This window comes from Emys orbicularis, chromosome 4, assembly GCF_028017835.1.
Source record: "Emys orbicularis isolate rEmyOrb1 chromosome 4, rEmyOrb1.hap1, whole genome shotgun sequence".
Taxonomy (NCBI): Eukaryota; Metazoa; Chordata; order Testudines; family Emydidae; genus Emys; species Emys orbicularis.
The window spans coordinates 153,959,728-153,985,617 of record NC_088686.1 but is presented as its reverse complement, the minus strand read 5'-3'; the positions used below and the strand labels follow the sequence as shown (position 1 = coordinate 153,985,617).

The 25,890-nt window shown below is 42.4% G+C and overlaps 1 protein-coding gene across 1 annotated transcript in view; it reads right to left on the bottom strand.

The window, feature by feature from the left end:
• Positions 1 to 25,890, bottom strand: part of LOC135877942 (E3 ubiquitin-protein ligase rnf213-alpha-like) — a 156,507-nt gene that overhangs the window by 87,617 nt on the left and 43,000 nt on the right. Inside the window, exons 17-27 of the mRNA XM_065403464.1 lie at positions 23,973 to 24,171; positions 22,825 to 22,898; positions 17,646 to 17,841; positions 12,901 to 13,023; positions 12,721 to 12,819; positions 9,044 to 9,172; positions 7,801 to 8,005; positions 6,867 to 7,046; positions 6,156 to 6,287; positions 4,212 to 4,798; positions 2,816 to 2,981 (exon numbers count right to left, since the gene is read on the bottom strand). Of these exons, the coding sequence (XP_065259536.1) occupies positions 2,816 to 2,981; positions 4,212 to 4,798; positions 6,156 to 6,287; positions 6,867 to 7,046; positions 7,801 to 8,005; positions 9,044 to 9,172; positions 12,721 to 12,819; positions 12,901 to 13,023; positions 17,646 to 17,841; positions 22,825 to 22,898; positions 23,973 to 24,171 (2,090 nt within the window). The remainder of the gene's footprint in view (positions 1 to 2,815; positions 2,982 to 4,211; positions 4,799 to 6,155; positions 6,288 to 6,866; positions 7,047 to 7,800; positions 8,006 to 9,043; positions 9,173 to 12,720; positions 12,820 to 12,900; positions 13,024 to 17,645; positions 17,842 to 22,824; positions 22,899 to 23,972; positions 24,172 to 25,890) is intronic.

Sequence of the window (25,890 nt, the reverse complement as noted above, 5' to 3'; positions counted from 1 at the left end):
CATCCACAGCCTCAGAAACCACCCTGACATAATCATCAAAGAGGCTGATAAAGGAGGTGCTGTTGTCATCATGAACAGGTCTGACTACCAGAAGGAGGCTGCCAGACAACTCTCCAATACCAAATTCTACAGGCCACTTTCCTCAGATCCCACTGAGGAATACACTAAGAAACTGCACCATCTACTCAGGACACTCCCTATACTAACACAGGAACAAATCAACATACCGTTAGAGCCCCGACCGGGGTTATTCTATCTACTACCCAAGATCCACAAACCTGGAAATCCTGGACGCCCCATCATCTCGGGCATTGGCACTCTCACTGAAGGACTGTCTGGATATGTAGACTCCCTACTCAGACCCTACGCCACCAGCACTCCCAGCTATCTCCGTGACACCACAGATTTCCTGAGAAAACTACAATGCATTGATGACCTCCCAGAAAACACCATCCTAGCCACCATGGATGTAGAGGCTCTCTACACAAACATCCCACACACAGATGGAATACAAGCTGTCAGGAACAGTATCCCTGATGATGACACAGCACAACTTATTGCTGAGCTCTGTGACTTTATCCTCACGCACAATTATTTCAAATTTGGTGACAATATATACCTCCAGACCAGTGGCACCGCTATGGGCACCCGCATGGCCCCACAATATGCCAACATTTTTATGGCTGACCTGGAACAACGCTTCCTCAGCTCTCGTCCACTCACGCCCCTTCTCTACCTACGCTACATTGATGACATCTTCATCATCTGGACCCATGGGAAGGAGACCCTGGAAGAATTCCACCATGATTTCAACAGCTTCCACCCCACCATGAACCTCAGCCTGGACCAATCTACACGGGAGGTCCACTTCCTAGACACCACAGTACAAATAAGCGATGGCCACGTTAACACCACCCTATACCGAAAACCCACCGACCGCTATGCCTACCTTCATGCCTCCAGCTTCCACCCCGGACACACCACATGATCCATCGTCTACAGCCAAGCACTGAGGTACAACCGCATCTGCTCCAACCCCTCAGACAGAGACCAACACCTACAAGATCTTCACCAAGCATTCTCAAAACTACGATACCCACACAAGGAAATAAAGAAACAAATCAACAGAGCCAGACGTGTACCCAGAAGCCTCCTACTACAAGACAGGTCCAAAAAAGAAACCAACAGAACTCCACTGGCCATCACCTACAGTCCTCAGCTTAAACCTCTCCAACGCATCATCAGTGATCTGCAACCCATCCTGGACAATGATCCCTCACTTTCACAGACCTTGGGAGGCAGGCCAGTCCTCGCCCACAGACAACCCGCCAACCTTAAGCATATTCTCACCAGCAACCACGCACCGCACCATAACAACTCTAACTCAGGAACCAACCCATGCAACAAACCTCGATGCCAACTCTGCCCACATATCTACACCAGCAACACTATCACAGGACCTAACCAGATCAGCTACAACATCACCGACTCATTCACCTGCACGTCCACCAATGTTATATATGCCATCATGTGCCAGCAATGCCCCTCTGCTATGTACACTGGTCAAACTGGACAGTCACTACACAAGAGGATAAATGGACACAAGTCAGATATCAGGAATGGCAATATACAAAAACCTGTAGGAGAACACTTCAACCTCCCTGGCCACACAATAGCAGATGTAAAGGTAGCCATCTTACAGCAAAAAAACTTCAGGACCAGACTCCAAAGAGAAACTGCTGAGCTCCAGTTCATTTGCAAATTTGACACCATCAAATCAGGATTAAACAAAGACTGTGAATGGCTATCCAACTACAGAAGCAGTTTCTCCTCCCTTGGTGTTCACACCTCAACTGCTAGCAGAGCACCTCACCCTCCCTGATTGAACTAACCTCGTTATCTCCATACTGATTTATACCTGCCTCTGAAGATTTCCCTTACTTGCATCTGAAGAAGTGAGGTTCTTACCCACGAAAGCTTATGCTCCCAATACTTCTGTTAGTCTTAAAGGTGCCACAGGACCCTCTGTTGCTTTTTACAGATTCAGACTAACACGGCTACCCCTCTGATACTTGATCCCTTCTTTTCATGTGCCAGTATATTTATGCCTGTATCTGTAACTTCCACTCCATGCATCTGACAAAGGGGGGGTTTTGCCCATGAAAGCTTATGCCTAAATAAATCTGTTAGTCTTTAAGGTGCCACTGGACTCCTCATTGTTTTTTTACCCACAGTACAGGCACCTTCTCTGGCAGTTCACCTCTTAATGTGCTCAGAAAGTGCAACATTACAAGTGCAACATGTAACCTCTTTCCTACTGACCTTACAAAGCGCTCTGCTACTGGACACCTTATGACATACGTGGGAGAAAAATATTTTGCTCCATTTCATAATTCCCTACCCCAAACCAATGCCTGTCCAAATGTTCTTCACTACACATATAAATGTCCAGCAACAACCCCCGCGGCAGAGAGTTCCACAGTCTCATTATTAATTTCCTTTACTAAAAAAAGAAGGAAATTGCTGCAGAAAGACCTTGATTTTTTTTCTAGCTACAGTCACAGAACTTATGTGAGAACAGAACTCCAGAATTATCTTTAACATAATCTGATCTTCAGAAAGACAATGAAGGACCAATTATAAAATATTGCTGAAAATTTCCCTGTTACAATTCAAACACTTGAAAACTCACCATATGCATTACAATAACAAACCTATCTCCAACCCACTATGAACTTATGAACTCAAGCAAGTCAGGGCTACACCATTGGCCCTAAATTCTTACTTAGCTTATAAATACTGGTCTAAAGTGCACCTTTTATGACGGTTGTGATCCAAGAGATAAAGTCTTTCTTTGCACATTCAAGAAGTTCCTTCAAGAAGTCAAGCACACTCTCAGGGATGTTACTCAGAGTATCTTTAACCTTTACAATATCATCAGTCATATAACCAAGAGTCTTGTCCTTGAAGTCCTCGTCTTCCTGTTAAAATACAGGATAAAGAACTGTTTTTCTTAGCAAAGAAATGAGACAAGCATTCATTTTAATTAACTTATTGTTTATGTAGCACTAGGAGCTGCACAAACCCAGAGAAAAAAAACTGTCCTTGCCCCCAAAACTTTGTTAACGCAGAGTTAAGGTTGCCCAGTGATGCCTTGCGCCCTTCTAGAATGTGGAGAGTGGCCAAACGTAAACCTCTGAAACATAAACCTCTGAAAACAAGGAAATCCAAAATTAAAGTACATGCCACTCCCACTATGCAACCTTAGCTCTGCTCCCTAATGCTGGCAACAGGTAATAATATAATCCTGTGGGAGTCTATAAAAGTCTGCTCAGCCATTCACTATTGTGGATTTTTAGGACTGATCTACACACAAACATGCATTGGTTTAACTAACTCAGGTTCTTAGAACTGATTTAGTAATTTTGGTGGAAGTCTGTTTGTTGGACACTCTCATTTTGGAATAAAAGTGGTTGAAGTTGAGTTAGCTAAAGTCACTTTTGACTTGGCCCACTCTTATCCAAGAAAAGAACTGTTCACCGAATTAACTGAACTGGTTCTAATTCACACCCTTTGTTATTAATGTGACTAAAATTATTGCAAAAATGCCTTAGGCACCGAACCCCAAAGAGGGTTCCCAGGCCAGCTGTGAATCCCTGACAGAGATAAGTGCCTCCCTGCAGCCCTGACGTAGGCACCTATCTCCAAGAGAGGGGCAGAGCCTGCACATACCCCTGTTGTAGGCATCTCCCACTGGCTAGCTTAGGTAGCTCCCCATTCGTAGGCACCTCTCTCTCTCCACTCATTGTACAAGGAGCCTGGGCACCTAACCCAGGCTACGTGGATTGCAGTGTTGTTCCTGTGATTTTCTAGGCACCTAAAAGTTCAGTAGCTTTGTGAATGTAGGACTGAAAGTCTGTGCAGCACCTAGCGCAATGGTGCCCTGATCTCTGTCACTGAGTCTGTGCAGCGTCTGGCCTGACAGGCCCTGATCTCAGGTTAGGGCTTCTAGCAGCTACATAATATAAACAATTTAAAACAAATGGCTTATGCCATTTTTACATCACTGGAACTCCAGTGTTTTCCATGGAGTCACTCCAGGCTTTCACCTGAGTAAATGAGATCATGATGAGTAAATCAAATGCAATGCAAAACGAGACTGCATTTGTCCAACCAATTGCTCCAATGATATCTATGAGAGTCCTACGTACGTATTTGGTCAGGTCATCAAGGAGCTGGAAATCTCCACTGAGTCCCAGTATCTTTCGTAGCTCATCTATCATTTTGGCTGTCTTCACCACCGTGGAGAGCTTCAAGTAGCTTGTAATCTTAACCACCGCGGCCTCAGCCCACTCAGACTTGCTGCTGGGTCCTCCCTCGCTCTTCTCCATGATTTTAAATTCCTCTCTGAGCAGCTTTTCATTTGTTAGCATGATGTTTTCAAACTGTCTCTCAATGTCACCAAGACTGATGGAAAAATCTTTAAGGGCCAGATAGGTGGTTTGAAAATCGACCATGGCCGGCAGGTAAATGTTTTCCTGCACTTCATCCAGGGAAAGAAGGGCTTTGTCTGGGAAAACATCCTTGGCAAGTTCCGCTTTCAGCTTCCACAGTTTCCGGAAGAACTGGCTTTCCTGTAGGGTATGAACTTTTCTAACCATGTTGTCGTGTTTAGCGAGTGGGTGCGACTGCAGATCTTCACTTTTCTCCTTTCCACGTATGGAGTATTTCTTCACCAGCATCTGATCCTTAATGCTCTGTTTAATTGCAACGCTTTGTTCCATGGCACCTACATCAACTAAACAGTGCGGGGATAGAGATTTATTAACATGTAATTAATAGATACCAAGGCCAGAAAGAATCACTGTGATTATCTAGTCTCACCATCTGTATAACACAGGACACAGGACTTCCCCAAAATAATCCTGTGTGAACCAGAGCAGATCTTGTAGAAAAACATTTGCCCTTTAAATGGCCATGACAACTAGATTTTTATATGAACATTCATAATTCTCATGGTCTTTCAATAAAATAATGACATGGTTATCTGGGATAGCAGCTAACTCTGTGTGTAGCAGAGTCATAGATGGTGGGACAGTAAACATTATGAATGTAATTAAATACAGAGAGCTACTCTGAAAGAAAGTTACAGTTGCAAAGTATTCAAGTATTAGGAAATTCCCGCATGTAACCACTGCTGTGACATCTGCCTGAGTCTGCAGACAGCCTGTGAAAATCATTCTGAAAGGAGGAACTGCCCCAAGTGTAACCCTTCCACAGAGGAAAATTCTCAGTCTAGCTGTAAAGCGGATTCATAGAGGCCAGAAAGGATTATTCCGATCTTCCAGTCCAGCTTCCGGCATAACCCAGGCCAGAGAATCTTCCCCAGTGACTCCTGCATCCAGCCCAGTAACTCCTGGCTGAGCTAGAGTGGAGCTTTGAGAAAGAGATGCCCCATCTGCATTGTCAGATTCCCAGGGATGGAGAATCCATCCCATCCGTAGGGGAGCTATTCTAGTGGTGAATTCCCCTTGCCGGTAAACACAGGCCCCTTATTCCCAGCCCGAATTTGTCTCCCTTCAGTTCCCAGCCAGCGGGTCTGGCTTTGTCTTTGTCTGGAGGTTAAAGACCCCTCTGCTCCCAGCTATTCCTTCCTTGTGTTGATCCTTATAGACCAGGATCATGTCACCTCTTAACCTTCTTTTGGATAAGCCCAGTAGGTTGAGCTCCCTCTAGGGTGACCAGACGTCCCGATTTTATCGGGACTGTCCCGATATTTGCTTCTTTGTCCCGCGTCCCGATCGATGTTCGGTCGGGACACTGGACAAACAAGCAATTTTGCCCTCCGCTCCGGCACACAGGCGGAGCCTGGAGGGGCTCTCGCCCCCCCTGCCCCCAGCCCCGCCCCCTCCTTCCCCCATTGGCTCCCTCCCCAAATCCCCGCCCTCGCCCTGCCTCTTCCCCAAGCACGCCGCATTCCTGTATTTGCCCTCTTAGTCACTGAGCTGCACTGGGAGCTCATGTTCAGTTGATTTCCATCAGGACCCCTAACCTGTTTCTAGTGTCACTGCTTTCCAGGACACAGTCCTCCCATCCACTAAGTGTGTAATAAATCCCATCATTATGTACTGCAGGAAAACAGAACAGGATGGTACCTTTTATGATGTCCATGATGCAGCTGCACAGACACAAAAATGCTCGTCTTTGCTGTGTCTGTTCTTTCAGCTGCTCAAATTCGTTTCCCCTGACATACAGCACTTCCTTTATATATTGAGAGAAAGATGGCTCTGAAAAAGAGATACAGAGGGTTTTTGAGACAATCACTGTGATATGGGGAAGCTGCCCTGAATTCAACTGATGCAGCAACAAATATCTGCCTGAGTCTGCAGAGAGCCTCAGATAATAGCACTGAGAGGTGTGGGTGGAGTTTATTTTGTGGGAAGAGCTTGGAAGAGAACCTGTCCCACAACTTTTTACTAAACATACAAAGATTTTGCAAGCAGCATGAGGTATTGGAGCTCCCGGTGTAACCAGCATAAATAGCCAAAACTGAATATTGTAAATGCTTAGAATGCAACTGTATGTTTAAAATAAATGGGGCTGCAAATATCTAACTGCTACTAGATATGCATAAAATTCAATCCATCACATTTAACACAGTGGTTTTCAATTACCCCCCCCCATATTTTAAGACTCCACCTTTGAATATTGTATTTATTAACAACAATTGGTTTTATGTTCTATAGAAGTTGCAATAACATATGGTTTTGCATTTGATATTCATTTTTCCTTTCTGACTGTGTTACATAAAAATTAATATGTTTAAGGCACCTCTTAGGGATAAAAGTATGAAGCTGCAAACTCACCGATGAGAGTCAGCATCTTGGCAAATTCCTGCATGTGTTGTAAAATGGCAGATAGTACATTGAATGGGATGTCTCCCGAAAATATACTACGACCCACAAAGGAGAACAACTCAGACACTTTTGAAAGCAACAGTCGTGCATCTCTGCTGATTTGATTTTGAACCTTGGGCTTCAAATTTTCTGCAAAATACAAAAAATATAGTGAGATGCTGGGAACGATTTCAGAAAATGCACTGGAGTTTTCTTCTTTGTTTTAACAATAAACCCCAGAAAATGTTAACTGTTTCTCACTTCCTTGACTTCTCTGGGACGACTCAGCTGCATTATGATAAGCCCTTGCATACTCCTAAGTAGAGCTGAGCAAATAATAGATTTATCAGTTCACCGGTAATTCCAAAAAAATCAGGGGGAAAATCATTTTGAGTAGACCCAAAATTGAAATTTTGTGAAACTTTTGGTGAATCAAAAAGTTGAAATAATTTTATTTCCTGGCAAAACCATTTTGTTATGGCTTTGTGCATTTTTAATGGTTTTTTTCTATTTTATTTTTATAAAATTGAAGGTAATTTCAACATAAACAGCTGTTTCAAACTCAAAAATTGAAACTTTTTTTCCAAAATGTCAAAACAAAACATTTCAATTCCCCCCTCCTCCCTATCAAAACAATTTGGTGAAATGGACACACATTTATAAAATGTTGATGCTGAATCTATATTTTTTGCCAAAAAAAAAGTTGTGTCTAAATAAATGTTACCCAGCTTTAGTCTTAAGACTCTAAAGGCCAGATTTTCAAAGGCATTTAAGGCACCTACAGCTGGAGATAGCTGACTAGTGGGATTTGGCACCCAGCCAACTCCTTTTCACTTAACTATGATCCCAATAAGTTGAACCCATTCTGAGGTCATTGGAACAAAACGTCCATATAGAAACTCACGGACAGCTGAGATAATATCCAAGCCCATGGAGGAGTTGAGTAGCTGTATGAGAACATCGGCTGTGTTCTTTTCAAACCGGTTAGCATTCTCTATTTGATTCAATTCTTCAGTCCACATATTTTCAATGATAGTAGATACGATTTGTGCAAGAATTGGCTTGTTCGTCTTTGAAAATTTGCGAAGAATTTCTTTCAACACTGACTTCTATAAGAAAGAATATTTTCTAACTACATGGGTAGAGATATTTTACACACACACACACACACACACACACACACACACACACACACACAGAGAGAGAGAGAGAGAGAGAGCTTAAAACGATCTCTCCTCTTCTGCTGATGTTTTTGTACCAGTGTATAAAGTACTACTCACGTCTGTAACATATAACTACAGTTGATGGAATAATGGATTTTTAATTTAGGGGCTGAACTAAAACCCCTTTGTTTATTAAGTTTCTTGTTGAACTTAAAACTCAGAAAATGCTATTTTGAATCAAACAGTTTCTAGTTGACTCAAAATTTAATTATTTAAAAGCAGGGGAGGGGCGAAGTGGGTCACATGATGGCCCGCATGTCGGCGCGGCCCATGCTGCCCCCTCCCCTTTTTTGCAGCGGCCCACACGGGCCCCCCCACTTTTCCGGCGGTGCCCCCCCCCCCCCAGTGTTGCCACTGTTTAAAGAGTTTTGATTTGATTTAAATCAACCGAAACATTTTAGTCGACTTGAATAGGCATTGTTTTTGAGTTTTTCATTTTGATTTGGCTATTTTGGGATGTTTTGCACTTTTTTTTGGTCCATGTGTATTTCTTTTTAATTGACCAACTTTGAGAATAAAATGCCATTTCAAAACGAAAAGTCGCAATGTTTTGAAAAAGTGAAAATGTTCAATTTTTATGATTTTTTTCAGTTTCCCCCTCCCCCAGAACTATTTGCTGAATTCGACCCAAATTTGTGAATAGTTTTGGAGCTTAAAAAAATGCATTTTGGGGGTAGAAAAACTATTTGCCCCTCCAAAAAATTGCCCCTTATAACACCTATTAATCATTTAGTAACACTTTATAATCTATTTGTCAGTGTTCCCCTCATGTAAAGTGTGACCAATGGTATAATAAACATGCACAAAACCATCCAACATAGCAGAGTGGGGAACAAAGCTCAGAATTTCCTGGCTTCTGGTCCCTCTGTTCAGTGAAGGTCAGGCAGGTGCTACACAGGAGGAAAAAGAGAGATTCTGCTATACCTTGCTTTTTGTCAGCCCTTTGATACTCTGAATGATGTGTTGTGAAAAGCAGTTTTCCAGTTCTGTATCTCGGTACTTGTTAACGTTAATGAAAGTCAAGTAGTAATCAAACAGATGTTTATGGTTCACCTAGAACAAGGAAACATTTGTTATGCAACCATCCTTTATACCCTCAGAAAAACCTTTCTTAAAGCACATGAAGAGTCAGATAGGAACGTAACAATGACCATACTGATCAATGGTACTCCTGGGGGAATTCTGTGCCAAAAATTTTTAAATTCTGCCCACAATATTTTAAAATTCTGCACATTTTATTTGTCAAAAGAACACTACATAATCACACCAATTTCAATTATTTTGGTAATTTATTTCAAAATACCTTTCAGCAAGTATGTCTGTAACAATACAGACACACTAAAGATTTACCCCAGGAGTAGAGAGTTAAAGAAATCTCTATGACAACCCAAGTTCCTGTTTCTCTGCCCCCTCCCCTGGCCAGAGCCCAGCCAGGGGGCCAGACACCCACAACTCCTCTCATGCAGAGCCCAGCTGCTGCGGGCCCCCTTGCCCAGATACCCACAGCTTCCCCCAGAGCCACCCAGAGGATTCAGGTGGCCCGGGGCAAAGCAATTTTGAGGGCCCCTTCCATAAAAAAAAGTTGCAATACTATAGAATATGATATTCTCATGGGGGCCTTGTGGGGCCCGGGGCAAATTGCCCCACTTGCCCCCCCCTCTGGGCAGCCCTGGCTTCCTCCCTCCCCAGAGCCCAGCCAGCCACCCCCTCCCCCTCAGGACACAGGGATCGAGAGGTAGAAACAGCCTGATGCTGGGTCCCAGGTTTGTGTGGAGTTTGCTGTGCACCACCATCTCCTTCCCTCAGGGCACGCTGGGAACTGCATCAGGAACCCTCTAGCTCCTTCCCCCTCCCCCCAGCAGTGTCTTCTATGTGTGAGCTGGGCTCTGCCAGGTCCAGAGGCCCCTAGTGGCAGTCAGCAGCACTGCAACGCATTTCTGTGGGGGGGAAGGAAATTCTGTGCAAAAAACATTAATTTCTGCAAAATTCTGCATTGCGCAGTGGCGCAGAATTCCCCCAGGAGTACAATAGTTCGTCTAACTCAGGATACTAGGCGAGATGAACCATTGTACTCCTGGCGGAGTGGCCAATGCCAGGTGCTTCAAAGGTAATGAACAGATCAGGGCAATTATCAAGTGATCCATCCCCTGACATCAGATCCTCAGCTGGTGTAAATCAGCAGGGCCACACTGGAGTCACGCCAACGTATACCAGCTGAGGAGCTGCCTGTCATTATTTCAGTGCGTAGGACTAAAGTAACATGGTGGTGAATCAGCCCCTTAAATATTATGGGCCTAATTCTCTCCTTTCCTGGTGCTGTGGGACATCGTTCGCTCCAATGTCAAGTGGGGATGAAATGCCCCTGATGGTGGCATCATGCCACCTGATGGTGGCAATTTACTTTCCCTTTGCACAGGTTGCAAATCCATGAGGAATCAGGTCATAGATTCCAAGGCCAGAAGGACCACTGTGATCATCTAGTCTGACCTCCTGTATAATACAGGCCAGAGAAGGGGAGGTTACTTACCTGTAACTGGAGATTCTTCAAGAAGTGTTGTCACTATCTGTATTCCACTGAGGGGCGCCCAGAGCTGGAGCTTTTCAAAGTACTAGTATCCGTCAGTCTGTGCATACACCCTTACATTACCTTACATTGTGGTTTTGCCTGAGGCAATAAAGGGCGGGGTGGACCAACTGTGTCTTCGATTCCTTCTTCACTGCAGACCTATCAGATCCGCAGCAAAGGGGAAGGAGGGTGGGTTTGGAATACAGACAGGGACCACACATCTCAAAGAACCTCCAGTTACAGGTAAATAACCTCCCCTTCATCTTCTTCAAGTAATTAACAAGCAGTACCTAGGTAGGCAGGGGTGCGAGGAAGACAATGGAATCGTTGAGGGAGAACAAACAAGGGCAGGAAGTCCAGAGGCTTGCAGAACTTTCAGAAACAAGAAAATTACTACTGAACACCATGGAAGATCCTGTCTATATGCAGTACCCAGACATGAGTGCTGGATGGGGCAGGGGTTGGAGGTATTTTTGTTTGGAAACTGTCAAAGTGGTATCCCCAGTCCTTAACTCTATGAAACTCTCAGAAACACGAAACTACTACACAAACCATTAAAATTCCTGACTAACTAAAGAGTAAAACCATTTTATTTGGAAAATGCATCACCAAGGATGAGAGGCCAGCAGAAGCTGTGACTTAGACCATGCGGCAGTAAGAAGGAACTGAAGACACAGTCAGTCCGCCCCATCCTTTATCACCTTGGGCAAAACCACCAGGCAATGTAAGGACACATGCATGGACCGACAGACGCCACTACACTGAAAAACTCGGGATGCATGGTGCACGCACATTACCTTCAGTGAAATACAACAGGGACCCCATCACTGAAAGAACTTCCCTGATTTAATTCTATTTGAACTAGAGCAGATTTCCTAGAAAAAACATCCAAACTTGATTTTAAAATTGCCAGTGATGGAGAATCTACCACAACCCTTGGTAAATTGTTCCAATGGTTTATTCCCCTCACTGATAACATTTTACACATTTCCAGTCTGAATTTGTCTAGCTTCAACTGCCAGTCACTGGATTATAGAAGACCTTTCTCTGTTAGACTGAAGAGCCCATTATTTAATATTTGTTCTCCATGTAGGTGCTTAGAGACTGTGATCAAGTCACCCCTTAACCCTCTCATCTAGCCCCTCATCATCTCGTGTCTATACAGCTGTAACCTCCTCCTCTCTGGCCTGGACAAATCCCATCTTCTCCCCACCCTCCATTGAATCTGTTCAAAACCCTACCACAAAGATCATTGTCCTGGTTCATCACTTTGATCACATCACACCCGACACTGTGGCATTTTCTCCGCTCCACCATATCAAGCACAGAGTACTTGTCTTCACTTTTCTGGACCTGCACTGCTGGTACTCACCCTGCCTCTCATCGCTCTTCTTCTAAATATTTCCTTAAACACAACTGATGCTATGCTGCCTACAGCTGTGTGAATAATGGTTGTGGGGTTATTTTGGTTTGCTGATAATTCCAAACAAATCAGGAAAAATATCTGTTTTGGGTCAAACATTTCATTTTGATTTCAAGCATTTTTAAACTATTTAAAAAAAAATAAAATCAAAGGAAATTTCTAAATGAAAAGTCACATTTCAAATCAAAAACTTGAAACATTTCAGTTGATAAATGTCAAAACAAAAATGGTGTTTTTTTCTGTTTGGTTTTGTTTCGTTTTCAACCAACCAAAGCAACTGAGTGAAAGCAAAATAAATTTGCAAAATTGTTTTGATGTCACCGAATTTGCTTTTTTCAGCAAAAAAAATTTTGTCCAAAAATGTTCCCCAACTCTACTTTCCAGGACCTTCACAGCTGGTCCCTACTCTGTCCCTCATACTCCACCTCCCTCTAAATCTCTCCTTAAAAACAGGTGATGCTGTGATGGTCCCCCATGGTACGTTGCTACTGTTGTTTATTCTTCCAATAATAATCATCCCACTGCTGTCTTCCCCATCTGTCTGTATCTCTATCTCCGTTTAAGTTCTGTGAGGGAACGACCATCTTTCTGATTGTCAATTAGTCAACTCACCCTTTTTAGCCACTCTGCAAACAAAGATTTAATACGTTTTCGCCAGTCCCGGGTCCACTCATCACAGAACAGTCCAGCGGAAATGAGCTGATCCCACATCTAGGAACAGAACAAGCCTATCAGTTGACTATTTTTAATAGCAATCAAAAAATCAGTCTCACTGGGATTTTTTGGACTCACGTCAATATAATGAAAAAAGACTTTTTCCTGTTCAGACGATTTGGGGAATAACTCCTGGATCCATGATTCTGCTACATTCATAAATTCCTTGAGCCTCTGGGTCTGCTTAAGGACCCGAAAATCCTTGAAGATAAAAAAAGGAGCAAGTTACAGAAGTGGTAAACTCAGCTTTTCATCTCCTTTATAGACATTAAATCAAACACTTGAAAAGAAAATCACCAATTTCAAGACTGCATTTCAAGACTTGATACTATTCAGAAGCCTAAATATCAAGTCATTGGAAAATTCAGTTGTGCAGAACTCATTATCAGATGGCCGGGGAAACGACAGATTTAAGTAATTCTGGGAGCTACAAGGGAAAATAACTGAAACCAAGGGCCTATCTACATTGGGAAGCTACTGCACTGAAACTTTCTTGCTCAAGGGTGTGAAAACATCACCAGCACCACCACCCCCAAGCGCAACAAGTTTCAGTGCTGTAAAGCACCAGTGTAGACAGGACCCAAGTGCTGGGAGCATGAGGTGGTTTACCTAGAGCGCTGGGAGAACTGTCTTCCCAGTGCTCGCGCACGACCACACTGTTCTTTTAAAGCACTGCCGCGGCAGTGCTTTAAACTGCCAAGTGTAGACTTAGCTCAAGAGACAAACTGGGCCAAATTGCAGTGATTCAGTGAGCAAACACTTTTTTTAGGGTTGCCATCTTGTGCTTCAGAATCTAAACTTCATGAAAAATAAAGTAATTCTTCTAAGGCCTTAAGGGTGCTAACAAACCCTCCAAATTGTGAGCAAAGTGTGATTCAAAGACACCATAATAGAGGCCCACTTTTCAAAGACACCATAATAGAGGCCCAACTTAAATGTATACCCCAAATTAAAAAACACAATAAAATAACTAAAAAAGAGCCACCATGGCTTAACAACTATGTAAAAGAAGCAGTGAGAGATAAAAAGGCATCTTTTAAAAAGTGGAAGTCAAATCCTAGTGAGGTAAATAGAAAGGAGCATAAACACTGCCAAATTAAATGTAAAAATGTAATAAGAAAAGCCAAAAAGGAGTTTGAAGAACAGCTAGCCAAAAACTCAAAAGGTAATAACAAAATGTTTTTTAAGTACATCAGAAGCAGGAAGCCTGATAAACAACCAGTGGGGCCCCTGGACGATCGTGATACAAAAGGAGCACTTATAGACGATAAAGTCATTGTAGAGAAACTAAATGAATTCTTTGCTTCATGGCTGAGGATGTTAGGGAGATTCCCAAACCTGAGCCGTCCTTTGTAGGTGACAAATCTGAGGAATAGTCACAGATTGAACTGTCACTAGAGGAGGTTTTGGAATTAATTGATAAACTTAATGGTAACAAGTCACCGGGACCAGATGGCATTCACCCAAGAGTTCTGAAAGAACTCAAATGTGAAATTGTGGGACTATTAATTATGGTTTGTAACCTGTCCTTTAAATCGGCTTCTGTACCCAACGACTGGAAGATAGCTAATGTAACGCCAATATTTAAAAAGGGCTCTAGAGGTGATCCCGGCAACTACAGACCAGTAAGTCTAATGTCAGTACCGGGCAAATTAGTTGAAACAATAGTAAAGAATAAAATTGTCAGACACATAGAAGAACATAAATTGTTGGGCAAAAGTCAACATGGTTTCTGTAAAGGGAAATCATGTCTTACTAATCTATTAGAGTTCTTTGAAGGGGTCAACAAACATGTGGACAAGAGGGATCCAGTGGACATAGTGTACTTAGATTTCCAGAAAGCCTTTGACGAGGTCCCTCACCAAAGACTCTTACGTAAATTAAGTTGTCATGGGATAAGAGGGAAGGTCCTTTCATGGATTGAGAACTGGTTAAAAGATAGGGAACAAAGGGTAGGAATAAATGGTAAATTTTCAGAATGGAGAGGGGTAACTAGTAGTGTTCCCCAAGGGTGAGTCCTAGGACCAATCCTATTCAACTTATTCATAAATGATCTAGAGAAAGGGGTAAACACTGAGGTGGCAAAATTTGCAGGCGATGCTAAACTGCTCAAGATAGTTAAGATCAAAGCAGACTGTGAAGAACTTCAAAAAGATCTCACAAAACTAAGTGATTGGGCAACAAAATGGCAAATGAAATTTAATGTGGATAAATGTAAGGTAATGCACATTGGAAAAAATAACCCCAACTATGCATATAATATAATGGGGGCTAATTTAGCTACAACTAATCAGGAAAGAGATCTTGGAGTCATCGTGGATAGTTCTCTGAAGACGTCCACGCAGTGTGCAGCAGCGGTCAAAAAAGCAAACAGGATTTTAGGAATCATTAAAAAGGGATAGAGAATAAGATGGAAAATATCTTATTGCCCTTATATAAATCCATGGTACGCCCACATCTTGAATACTGTGTACAGATGTGGTCTCCTCATCTCAAAAAAGATATACTGGCATTAGAAAAAGTTCAGAGAAGGGCAACAAAAATGATTAGGGGTTTGGAACGGGTCCCATATGAGGAGAGATTAAAGAGGCTAGGACTTTTCAGCTTGTAAAAGAGGAGACTAAGGGGGGATATGATAGAGGTATATAAAATCATGAGTGGTGTAGAGAAAGTGAATGAGGAAAAGTTATTTACTTGTTCCCATAATATAAGAACTAGGGGCCACCAAATGAAATTAATGGGCAGCAGGTTTAAAACAAATAAAAGGAAGTTCTTCTTCACACAGCGCACAGTCAACTTCTGGAACTCCTTGTCTGAGGAGGTTGTGAAGGCTAGGACTATAACAGGGTTTAAAAGGGAACTAGATAAATTCATGGTGGTTAAGTCCATTAATAGCTATTAGTCAGGATGGGTAAGGAATGGTGTCCCTAGCCTCTGTTTGTCAGAGGGTGGAGATGGATGGCAGGAGCAAGATCACTTGATCATTACCTGTTAGGTTCACTCCCTCTGGGGCACCTGGCATTGGCCACTGTCGGAAGACAGGATACTGGGCTGGATGGACCTTTGGTCTGACCCAGTACGGCCGTTCTTATGTTCTTATTCATAGATTGATAGTTTTTAAGGTCAGAAGGGACCATCGTCACGATCTGGTCTGATCTCCTGTAAACACAGGCCAGAGAACTTCCCCCAAATAATTCCTGTTTGAACTAGAGTATCTCTTTAAAAAAAATCCAATCTTGGTTTAAAAGCTGCTAGTGACAGGGAGAATATTTCAATGGAGTGTTAAGTCTGAAGCCTAATTGTAATTGAAAGGACCATATCATTAGCTATTTCTCTGCTGATCAAAACATCCAAGAGATGAGGTCACATTGTGAAGCTCTCCACTATCTACTGAGCAGCACTTTCTTGTGCCCTTCCAGAGCACCTACACTTAAATCTCTGAAAACCAGGAAATACAGTGTTAACGTCCAGGCCTCCCCCACAAAACAACCTTAAATCTTTGAGCGCTGTATGCCCCAACACCCCCAACAACATGCACATCAGCGCTCTGCCCTGACAGATGCAACAGAAAATGTGAGCAGTGTAGGACCCAGTCTAACACATAGGCACCGACTCAGTGGGTGCTCCGGGGCTGGAGTAGCCATGGAAAAAAAATAGTGGGTGCTGAGCACCCACTAGCAGCCAGCTCCTCCTGCCCCCAGCACCTCCCGTCTGCTGGCAGCCTCGACTCCCTCTCCCCCGCAATGCCTCCCGCCTACCGCGATAAGCTGTTCAGCGGCATGCAAGAGGCACTGGGGGGAGGGGGCAGAGCGGGGGCAGGAAGATGTGGGGCAGGGTGGAAAGAGGCAGGGCGGGGTGGTGGTTTGGGAGAAGGGTGGAGTGGAGCGAGCATGCCCGGGAACTCAGAAACTCGGCGCCTCTGGTCTAACATGTTCTCTTTTCTAGGGCAAAATTCAGTTTTCAGTCAGGCGTAGCAAACAGGAGCTACCTACCCCCGGCCTACACCCCAGCACTGAGCCTACTCCACACAAACCACCCCTGCCCGGCAAACGGTTCCCTCCCCTTCACCCTTGCACAGAGAATTCCTTCTGAGACTTTGCTTTCACTTACCCCTCACTATGACTCAGAGACCACAGCATGTGTGTGACCAGATTACTGACAATCCCCACAGCTACTGACACAGTCTACAGACCTCAGCACTCATACTGGATCCCTCCAGTTACATAGGCACTGCACCTCAAATCGCAGTCACAGCCCTTCCAAGCTGCTCCAATGAATCTCTCCACCACTCAGTACAGCTGCACTTAACACAGTGACCACAATTGTGTTAAATGGTGGAGGGATTAGTTGGAAAAGGCTGGCAGAACTGGTTGATCAGTAGCTGGTGTAAATTGGTAACAGCTCCACTGGAGTCAATGATACCACAGGTGGTATGAATCATGCAAAGCTCCATTGGAATCAATGGAGCTGTGGCAATTTACACCAGAGGAGGACCTGGCCCACTGAATGCACACTAAGAAATTGCATAACAAGATTCCACCATTGCTACCACTGGTTCACCAGCGGGAGCCCTGGTGTAGACAAGGCTCCGGAGGTTTCTGGCATGTTTGCCATGCTTCCAATTAGCCTGCTCAGAGCAGTTTTATTTGAGAAGGTTTATGCCAGGTCACATATGGCACCTCGGTGACAATTCATGGTTTTACTAATGGACATTTTTGGCACAGCAAAGTTCGTTGCTGCTAACGAGGGTATGAGCGTCCTGAAAGAAACCTTGGAACTTTTAGAGAAAATTCCTCATCAATCGCTTAAAATGTTCATTTTACCCTTTTGGTTTGCAGTAAATCTTCTGTTTCAGAGAACAATTCCAAAATCTGCAGTGATGTCATCACGGGGCTGAATGGTATTTTCTTTGGGTATTTCAAGAAAATTGTGACCAAAGCTAGTGTTAGATTAAGGCATTGCAGAACATCCTCCAACTCCTTTGGCTGCAAAACATCCTCTGCATTTCCTGTCTGATGTCTGTGTATACAGCAAAGGAAATAGCATTGAAAACTCAGCTCTTCAATAATGTATGGCATTTTAACTTTAAAATATCATTTAAAATTAATAAAAATATGGGACAACTAGTATATTAGGCAAGTACTAAACAGACCCACAGTGAGAAACAGTCCCTGCCTCTTAGAAGTCACTGTCTATACAGACAAAGGAAAGATTATTATCCACAGGTTACCAATGGGAAAGTGGGGCCCAGAGAGACTAAGTGACTTGCCCAGTTAGATAAATACATCAGAGATTCTGAGGTGCCCAAATATTAAGCCAGTGGGAGACAGATAAGTACCTGAGATAGACAGAGGTCAGCTGGGGTCAGAGCTAACTCTCAGTCCCTCTCTCTGAGGGCCCAGTGTGAGTCATTCAGGGCCTGGGTAAGTGCTAAGTTACATACAGCTCCACACAGCCTTGATCCTTTGCTCCAACCAGGGAGTGCTCAGAATACTGCAGGCGGGACCCAGCAAGTGCTAAGCATTCTGGGATGTCTCGGGTCACACCTCATAGCAGTGTAGGACCACATTCAGACACAAGAGGCAGCAGAGGGTGGTCAGGATCAGACACTGTCCCTGCCTGAATCCCCATCTCCTGGCCCCATTCTTCTCCAGCGGTGGGAGCTCCTCACATCCTTTTACATTCATTGGGCTATGTCTAATGTACATGTACAAGGTAAAGCTAACTCTTGCTTACTGCCCCCGCCCTCCCCCAGCCCCCACACCGTAAGTGGGAGGCAGTAGGGAAAAAGCGAGGGTAATTACACCCCTTAGGTGAAATTCAAGTATTAATATTGTTTTGTTACTTGCATCTTTGTTAATATTTTTTCTCTCTTACCCACTTGTGTTTTAATCTAGAGTTTAAAGATGCAAGAAAACATATTTGGCTCCTAATTAAATCATTAGACTCTTTTACAGGCAAACCAAGGTGTAAACCTGAAACGATTAATGATTTCCACCCTTAGGTTTCCTGGACCTGCTCTGAATAACAATGTTTAATCCATTGGTGATATGGTTTGTTGGTATGTTGAAATTACTTGACTGTGAGTGTGACGTTGCAGTCTATGTGATTTTATAAATATATGCTAATGAGTGAATATAATGTAACTGGAATATGCTTCATGCAAAAGGTCTCTTGTAAGGTATCATTACAAAGCTTATAATCTACTGAGTGTGGTCATTCTATTTGTATAAATGTACCACTCTTGTGTCTGAAACTAGAAATATGAAATATAAGTCTGAGGGCCAATTGTAATTATGCAAAGTGTGGCCCATTAATGGTGGTTTGGAATCTTGATGGCTCCCATCAACCAGGACAATTGACTGTGGATGGCTCTGTTTGCAGGCAGGCCTTCCTGTGAGTCAGGCTGGGAGGAATGAAGGTTTGAAGTCTTACAGTGACATGTGATCATGTCACCTGAACTGGAATCCATCTTTAACCTGGTGACTTTCCATTGAGAAGGAGGGGGTGGGAACCCAGAGAGGGACAAAGGATTCCCGCCTTATGCAGCGGTGGCTCCAGGCACCAGCGCTCCAAGCGTGTACCTGGGGTGGCAAGCTGCTGGGGGCACCCTCCCGGTCCCTGCGGGGGCGGCATGCCTGTGGGAGGTCCGCCGGTCCCACGGCTTTGGCGGTGGGTAAGCCGAATCTGTGTTACCAGCGGACCTCCCACAGGCATGCTACCGAAGGCTGCCTGACTGCCATGCTTGTGGCGGCAAAAAAGCTAGAGCCACCCCTGGCCTTATGCAAAAGATATATAAATGGGTGGAACAGAATAAAGGGGAGAGCTATCATGAGGAATCCCCTAGCTACCACCTGAGCTGGAACAAGAGCTGTACCAGGGGAAAGAATTGTGACCAGGCCTGGAAGGTGTCCAGTCTGAGAAAAAGCTTACTGAAGCATCTCTAAGGATGAGATTATCTATATTCAGTTTGATTAAACATAGATTTGCGTATTTTATTTTATTTTGCTTGGTGACTTACTTTGTTCTGTCTGTTACTACTTGGAACCTCTTAAATCCTACTTTCTGTATTTAATAAAATCATTTTTTACTTATTAATTAACCCAGAGTATGTGTTAATACCTGGAGAAGGCAAACAGCTGTGCATATCTCTCTATCAGTGTTATAGAGGGCGAACAATTGGAGTTTACCCTGTATAAGCTTTATACAGTGTGTAAAATGGATTTATTTGGGCTTAGACCCAATTGGGAGTTGGGAATCAGAGTGTTAAAGACAAGAACACTTCTGTGAGCTGCTTTCAGGGAAGCCTACAGCTGTTAGGGGATGTGATTCAGACCTGGGTCTGGGTTTGCAGCAGGCTAGCAAGTCTGGCTCAAACCAGGCAGGGCACTGAAGTTCTACGCTGACGGGCCAGGAAAGCAGGGGCAGAAGTAGTCTTGGCACATCAGTTGGCAGCTCCCAAGGGGGGCTTCTGTGATCCAACCCGTCACAGAGAGTTCTCTGTTTTGTGTCACATGACTAAATTATGGTTTTGGAGAGTTTTTGTTGCAACAATATTTTTGCACACAAAAATGTGCATACAAATAATAACACTATTTAAAATATAAAAAATATTAATAATAAAACATTTTCCTTTGTAGTACCACACTATTTCGAATTAGAATTTAACCACCATGGGTGTGTCCTTATAAAACATCAGTGGTGGCTCAATCTTTGCAAAAGTCAGTCATAAATACAGGTGTGTTTGTCAATGAACAATGTAATTGTAATTTGATTATAAGAACCAAACAATATTATTATCATATATTATAGTATAGTATATTGGATTGTATTATATTATATTTTATATTATAATATTATAAATTCTATATTATATATTATATTATATATTGCATAATTATTTTATATATATATAATTTTGATTTGGAATTTGTCAGGCAATGTGGCCAGTTGTTTGGCAGAACCCACGTTAAAAATTCATAAGTTCATTGGGCAAACCACCATAATATTAATGTAAAATTCTACCTTTAATAGCTATATTACAGCTACAATGTTTTATAGTGTAATAATATAAAATATGTATATAGAATATAAAATATAATAATATAATATAATACAATATACTATACTATAATATATAATAATAATATTGTTTGGTTCTTATAATCAAACAATAAAAATATAAAATCAAGTTCTAGCTAAAGTAACTTGGTGATCCTCAATATTATCCCCATATCAGAGGGGAGTCGATATGTTTATACTGGAACAAATCTTCTTAATTATTTAAGTTTGAATTTGTATAACTTGTGTCATTCTGAGGTTTGTTTAGGAATAGTTAAAGGAATTAAGTTATCAATTCAAATCTAGTAAATGCCCATAACATCAAGTCCCACAATGTTGTACCAGAAAAGGGTCATATCTTTACAGGTACTCGGCAACAATACAAAATCCTCAGAGAGGACCCAAGCCAAAACTAGCTCCCAGCACCAGGAAGTTGACAGCATTGTTCCTCCTCTGCAGCAGCCATGATGTCCTAACAGTTAGTTCGGGGAGACACCTGGCCAATTAAATGCAGACTCCCAAGCTCCAGTGTCTGTACCATGTGAAGGAAGCTGAGAAAACAGACTTTTTACAGATCCAGACTAACACGGCTACTCCTCTGTTATTTAACTAAGATTATCATGGCAAAATCTTGTGTGTCCTGTTCATAGCCTCGTTGCATGTGTTCAATCCGGGTGAGAACGTGTTCGGTCACTTGGCAGTTACCCACTCAGTAGGTCACCTTGAAGACAATGTCTATAATAAATGCAGCAATGTATCTCCTCTGGTAGTTTATCACCCAAACAGGAAAATTCCACCGATGGCCTGTTGCTCTGAAGAGGGATATCAGCACATTGGCAGATACAATATGTTTGAGGTGGACACACCGCGGTGTGGTCAGAAGGAAGGTACCATAAAATCCGTTGTCATCGTCATTGGTAGCCTGCCAGGCTAACCAAGCAATAGGTTTGTATGCGGAGGGTGACATATAGTGAAGTGGCTGGTATCCCAGTATTGCAATATATCTTAAAATTACGGTTATGGTCAATTGGAGTGCAGGGTCACAGGGTTACATTTTTGCCAAACCCCAAAGGCACATATACACCTATACTAATCAAGCAGGTGGCAATTCCCATTTTCCTGTTATCTGTTGTGTTAAGGGTAAAGTCCTCATCTTATGTAATAGGGACAAGGGTTCATTAACACCCATAGCCCAGTGGGCTAGTTGGCCTTTGTTATATTCACTGCTACTGTAGCCCAGTGGGCTGGCTTGCCTTTATTATATTTACTGCTTTACATTATATTCTGCTTTGCATTATATTCAGCAGTAATGCAAGAAACCTACAGACCTGTATCCTGTAAGATGTTAGCGTCAGCAAGTTAGCATAAGGTTTAAGGCCTATGAACTTTGAACAGATGAACACTGCACAAATAAACGGCGCAACAGAAAACCCCAAGTATTTGGGGAGCTGAAAATAAAGGTTAAGGGCCTCGGTACATCTGTAACGTGTTTGAGACAGACACTGTTTTGTGTGGTAAGGCTGACCAAGTGGAAGACTCTGATGGAGAGGGTGACCTATGCTGGAAATAGCCAATTTTGCGTTGTAACCAATCGTAAGGAAACCCACCTCATAAAAATTATTAACGATATGGATAAAGCCAAACAAGCTATTACCCAATTAATGAATGAAGGCGATGAGTCTTCAACAATCCCCAAGGTGGATTTTGAAGTAAAAGACTGGATTATTGTCCAAGGAATTGCAATAGAGATTATTTTCATTATTTTAGGTTGCACACACACAGTGTAAATTCAATGGGTATAAGCAAAATCTAAACAAGTACCAAACATTAATGATGGCAAATATATATATATGGTACTCCTCCTGCTTCTCCCCAGGATGGTGGTGGCTGCTTTCTGTTTCTTTGCTACCTTGTTAAGAAGTTTGGGCGTAAAATACTCACCTGGTACCAAGCCAAGCCTCTGTCCTTCTGGCAATGTCCTTCAAAACTACATTGACATCACTTTCCTGAAACGACCGAAAGAGCACATAGCATGGAAATGGGTCAGCTTTAAAGCTCATCAAAAATTACATTTCTTTTCCATGGAGAACTTCAACTTTTTGAAAAGAAAGAAAAGAAGAAAGGAAGAAAGAGAAAGCCCAGTGTTTTCAGATGAAAACCAAAACTTTTTGGATATTTGTTTCTTCTATGAACAATCCCAATTTTTACACCAAAAGGAAAAACAAAAAGTTTTGTTGAAAACCGAAATTTTCTTGAAAAACAGTTTTGACAGAACATTTTCAGTGACCCCCTAGTCACCTATCCTCCCAGACTTTGCAGGTCCTGCACCCCGCATGGCTAAGCCACACCTAAGGATCACGTCCTCCATGCCCAAAATATTTAGCATGTGTCCTGATCCAACTCCCATTGAAATCAATGGACAAATTCTCATTACACTGGTGTGACAACACCTCTAGACTTAAAGCTGATTAAGTTGAATGGTGGGGACTGAGCCCGATGCTATGCAGCTAGACAAGCTGAGGTGGAAAGGCGTGGGTTGGGAAACAAGCAATGAAACCCAAGCAAGGCACCTCACCAAGGCCTTGCAGGAAATTACCAGGGCTGCTTAAAGTTTTCCTTCAGCATTTTGTTCCAATGGAAAATTGTAGTTTTGACTAAATGAAAGTTTCACCAAAGGTGAAATTGACAATTTCAATTTTTTGTCAAGAAACAGCACACACACACACACCTCTAAAATTTGCGATTTTGGCCATTTTTTCAGTTTTTGGCCATTTATGGCTGCAAAAATTTTGGGACTCAGTTGGTGAGATCTGAAAAAATGTCAATATCTGGGATTTTGGTTTTTTGATCATTTTTGGACAGGAATTTTGATTACATTATTTTTCCTGTTTCTATCTAAATTCCCAGATTCAATTCTAGTGTCCCTTAGATCCCTGTCTCCCAATATTTGCCCCCTTCTTTATTTTGTTTTAATTGAAATTTTCCATAGGAAAAACAAAGATTTTATGACCAGCTAGAAAATATGGCTTAGGAAATAAAAATTAATGGGAGGTGGCCCCATTAACGTGCTTGTTGTCTGTTAGCCTTACGTTTATTCCGTGACCCTCTGCTAGGTGACGGGTGATCCGCCGGTAGACGTTGCTCAAGAGAAGCTGCAGCGGCACATGAATGTGAGGAACAGGCTCTCTACAAAAATTCTTCAGGGCAAGCATCTCAATGACTTTCTCTGCCAGAGGAGCGCAGCTCCCGATGAAGGTCTGATGGGCGTCTATCATCGCCAGAACTTTCCTGTATAGGTGGGAGATAGCTCTATGTTAATAAAAGTCTGCACTTGGGGAGGTATTTGCTGTGGGCAGACTGGTTTATTCTTTTAAACTACATGAACTATCGTTATAGTTTTGGCCCAAGGAGCTGGTATTTAAGAGGATGAGTAATTCTCTCCTCAATACTGTTGCTTTACAATGACAGGCAAAGGAAAACAAAAATTGGGATGATGATGTTTGTGGCCTCTTTAGGATGGATGGTGATTTGTACTGTTCTGTACTATAGCTGCTTGAATTCAATGCTGTTTATGTCAGTCACTTGCAAGACAGCATTTTGTATATGTCTACAATGTGATATTTGAACATCTATAAAACTACTGATTATAGACTGAAGTGGTTCTTGGTGAATTCATCAACTTGTGGATTGATTAAGAATAACAATTTGTCCAGCTCTGAGAAACACTGTCTAAGGTAAAAGTAGACCTGAAAGGAACCTAGTATTAAAAATATAGATTAATAGATTAATAAATTCTGAGGCCAGAAGGACCACTGTGATTATCTGTTCTGACCTTCTGTATAACACAGACCACAAGACTTTCTTGAAATTATTCCTTTCTGAATTACAGCAGATCTTTTAGAAAAACATCCTGTCTTGATTTATACAGTAAATTGCCACTGATGGAGAATCCACCACAGCCCTTGATCAATTCTTCCAGTGATTAACTTCCCTCACTATTCAAAATTTATGCTATTTCTAGTCTGAATTTGTCTAGCTTCAACATCCAGCCACTGGATCTTGTTATTCCTTTGGGCTGGTCTACACTACCATGGTAAATCAATCTAACTTACGCAACTTCAGTTACATGAATAGCGTAACTGAAGTCGAGGTTGTTAGATCCATTTACCGCAGGGGCTACATTGCGCTGTGTCGATGGGACAACATCTTCTGTTGACTTCCTTTATGCTTCTTGGGGAGGTGGAGTACACAAATTGATGGGAGAGTTCTCTTCCATTGCTTTAGCATGTCTTCACCAGACCCGCTAAATCGACACTCGCTGCATCAATTACAGCAATACCAATCTACCAGCAAGTGTAGACATACCCTTTGTCTGCTAGACCGAAGAGTCCTCTATTCTCAAATTGCTGTTCCCCATGCAGATACTTATAGATGGTGATCAAGTCACCTCATAACCTTCTCTTTGTTAAGCTAAATAGATTGAGCTCCTGGAATCTCTCACTATAAGGCCTTTACAATCCTTCCATAATTCTCCTGGCCCTTTTTTGAACCCTCATGAATTTCTCAAAATTAGTAATCTCACACTCACTGGGCTCAATAAAGGGGTTATCCTAATGAAATCCCACTCCAGTATTGCCTATAACATTTATCAAATTGGCAAATTTAGTTTACTAGATTTCAGCTTTAAAATCTAAAATCAGCAAATTCATAACATAGACACTCCCGCCCCATTCAGCACAAAACCTTAACAGTGACTTCGTAAATCTTATGACTTTGTGACCTTCTTCATAATCAGTTATAGTTATATCAACGGCCCAGCACTTCTAACTTGCATGTGGCCCATGTGTCTGTGAAATGTTTCTGCCTTAACACTGCTGAACTCAAAGGAAAATGAGACAATTCACCAGGGATGATTATTTTCTCTCTCATTATTCTCTATGTCGATTCATTATTCATCAATTCACTATGAAAAATGCAAATAGAGCTCAGAGTTTAGAACTTCTGTTT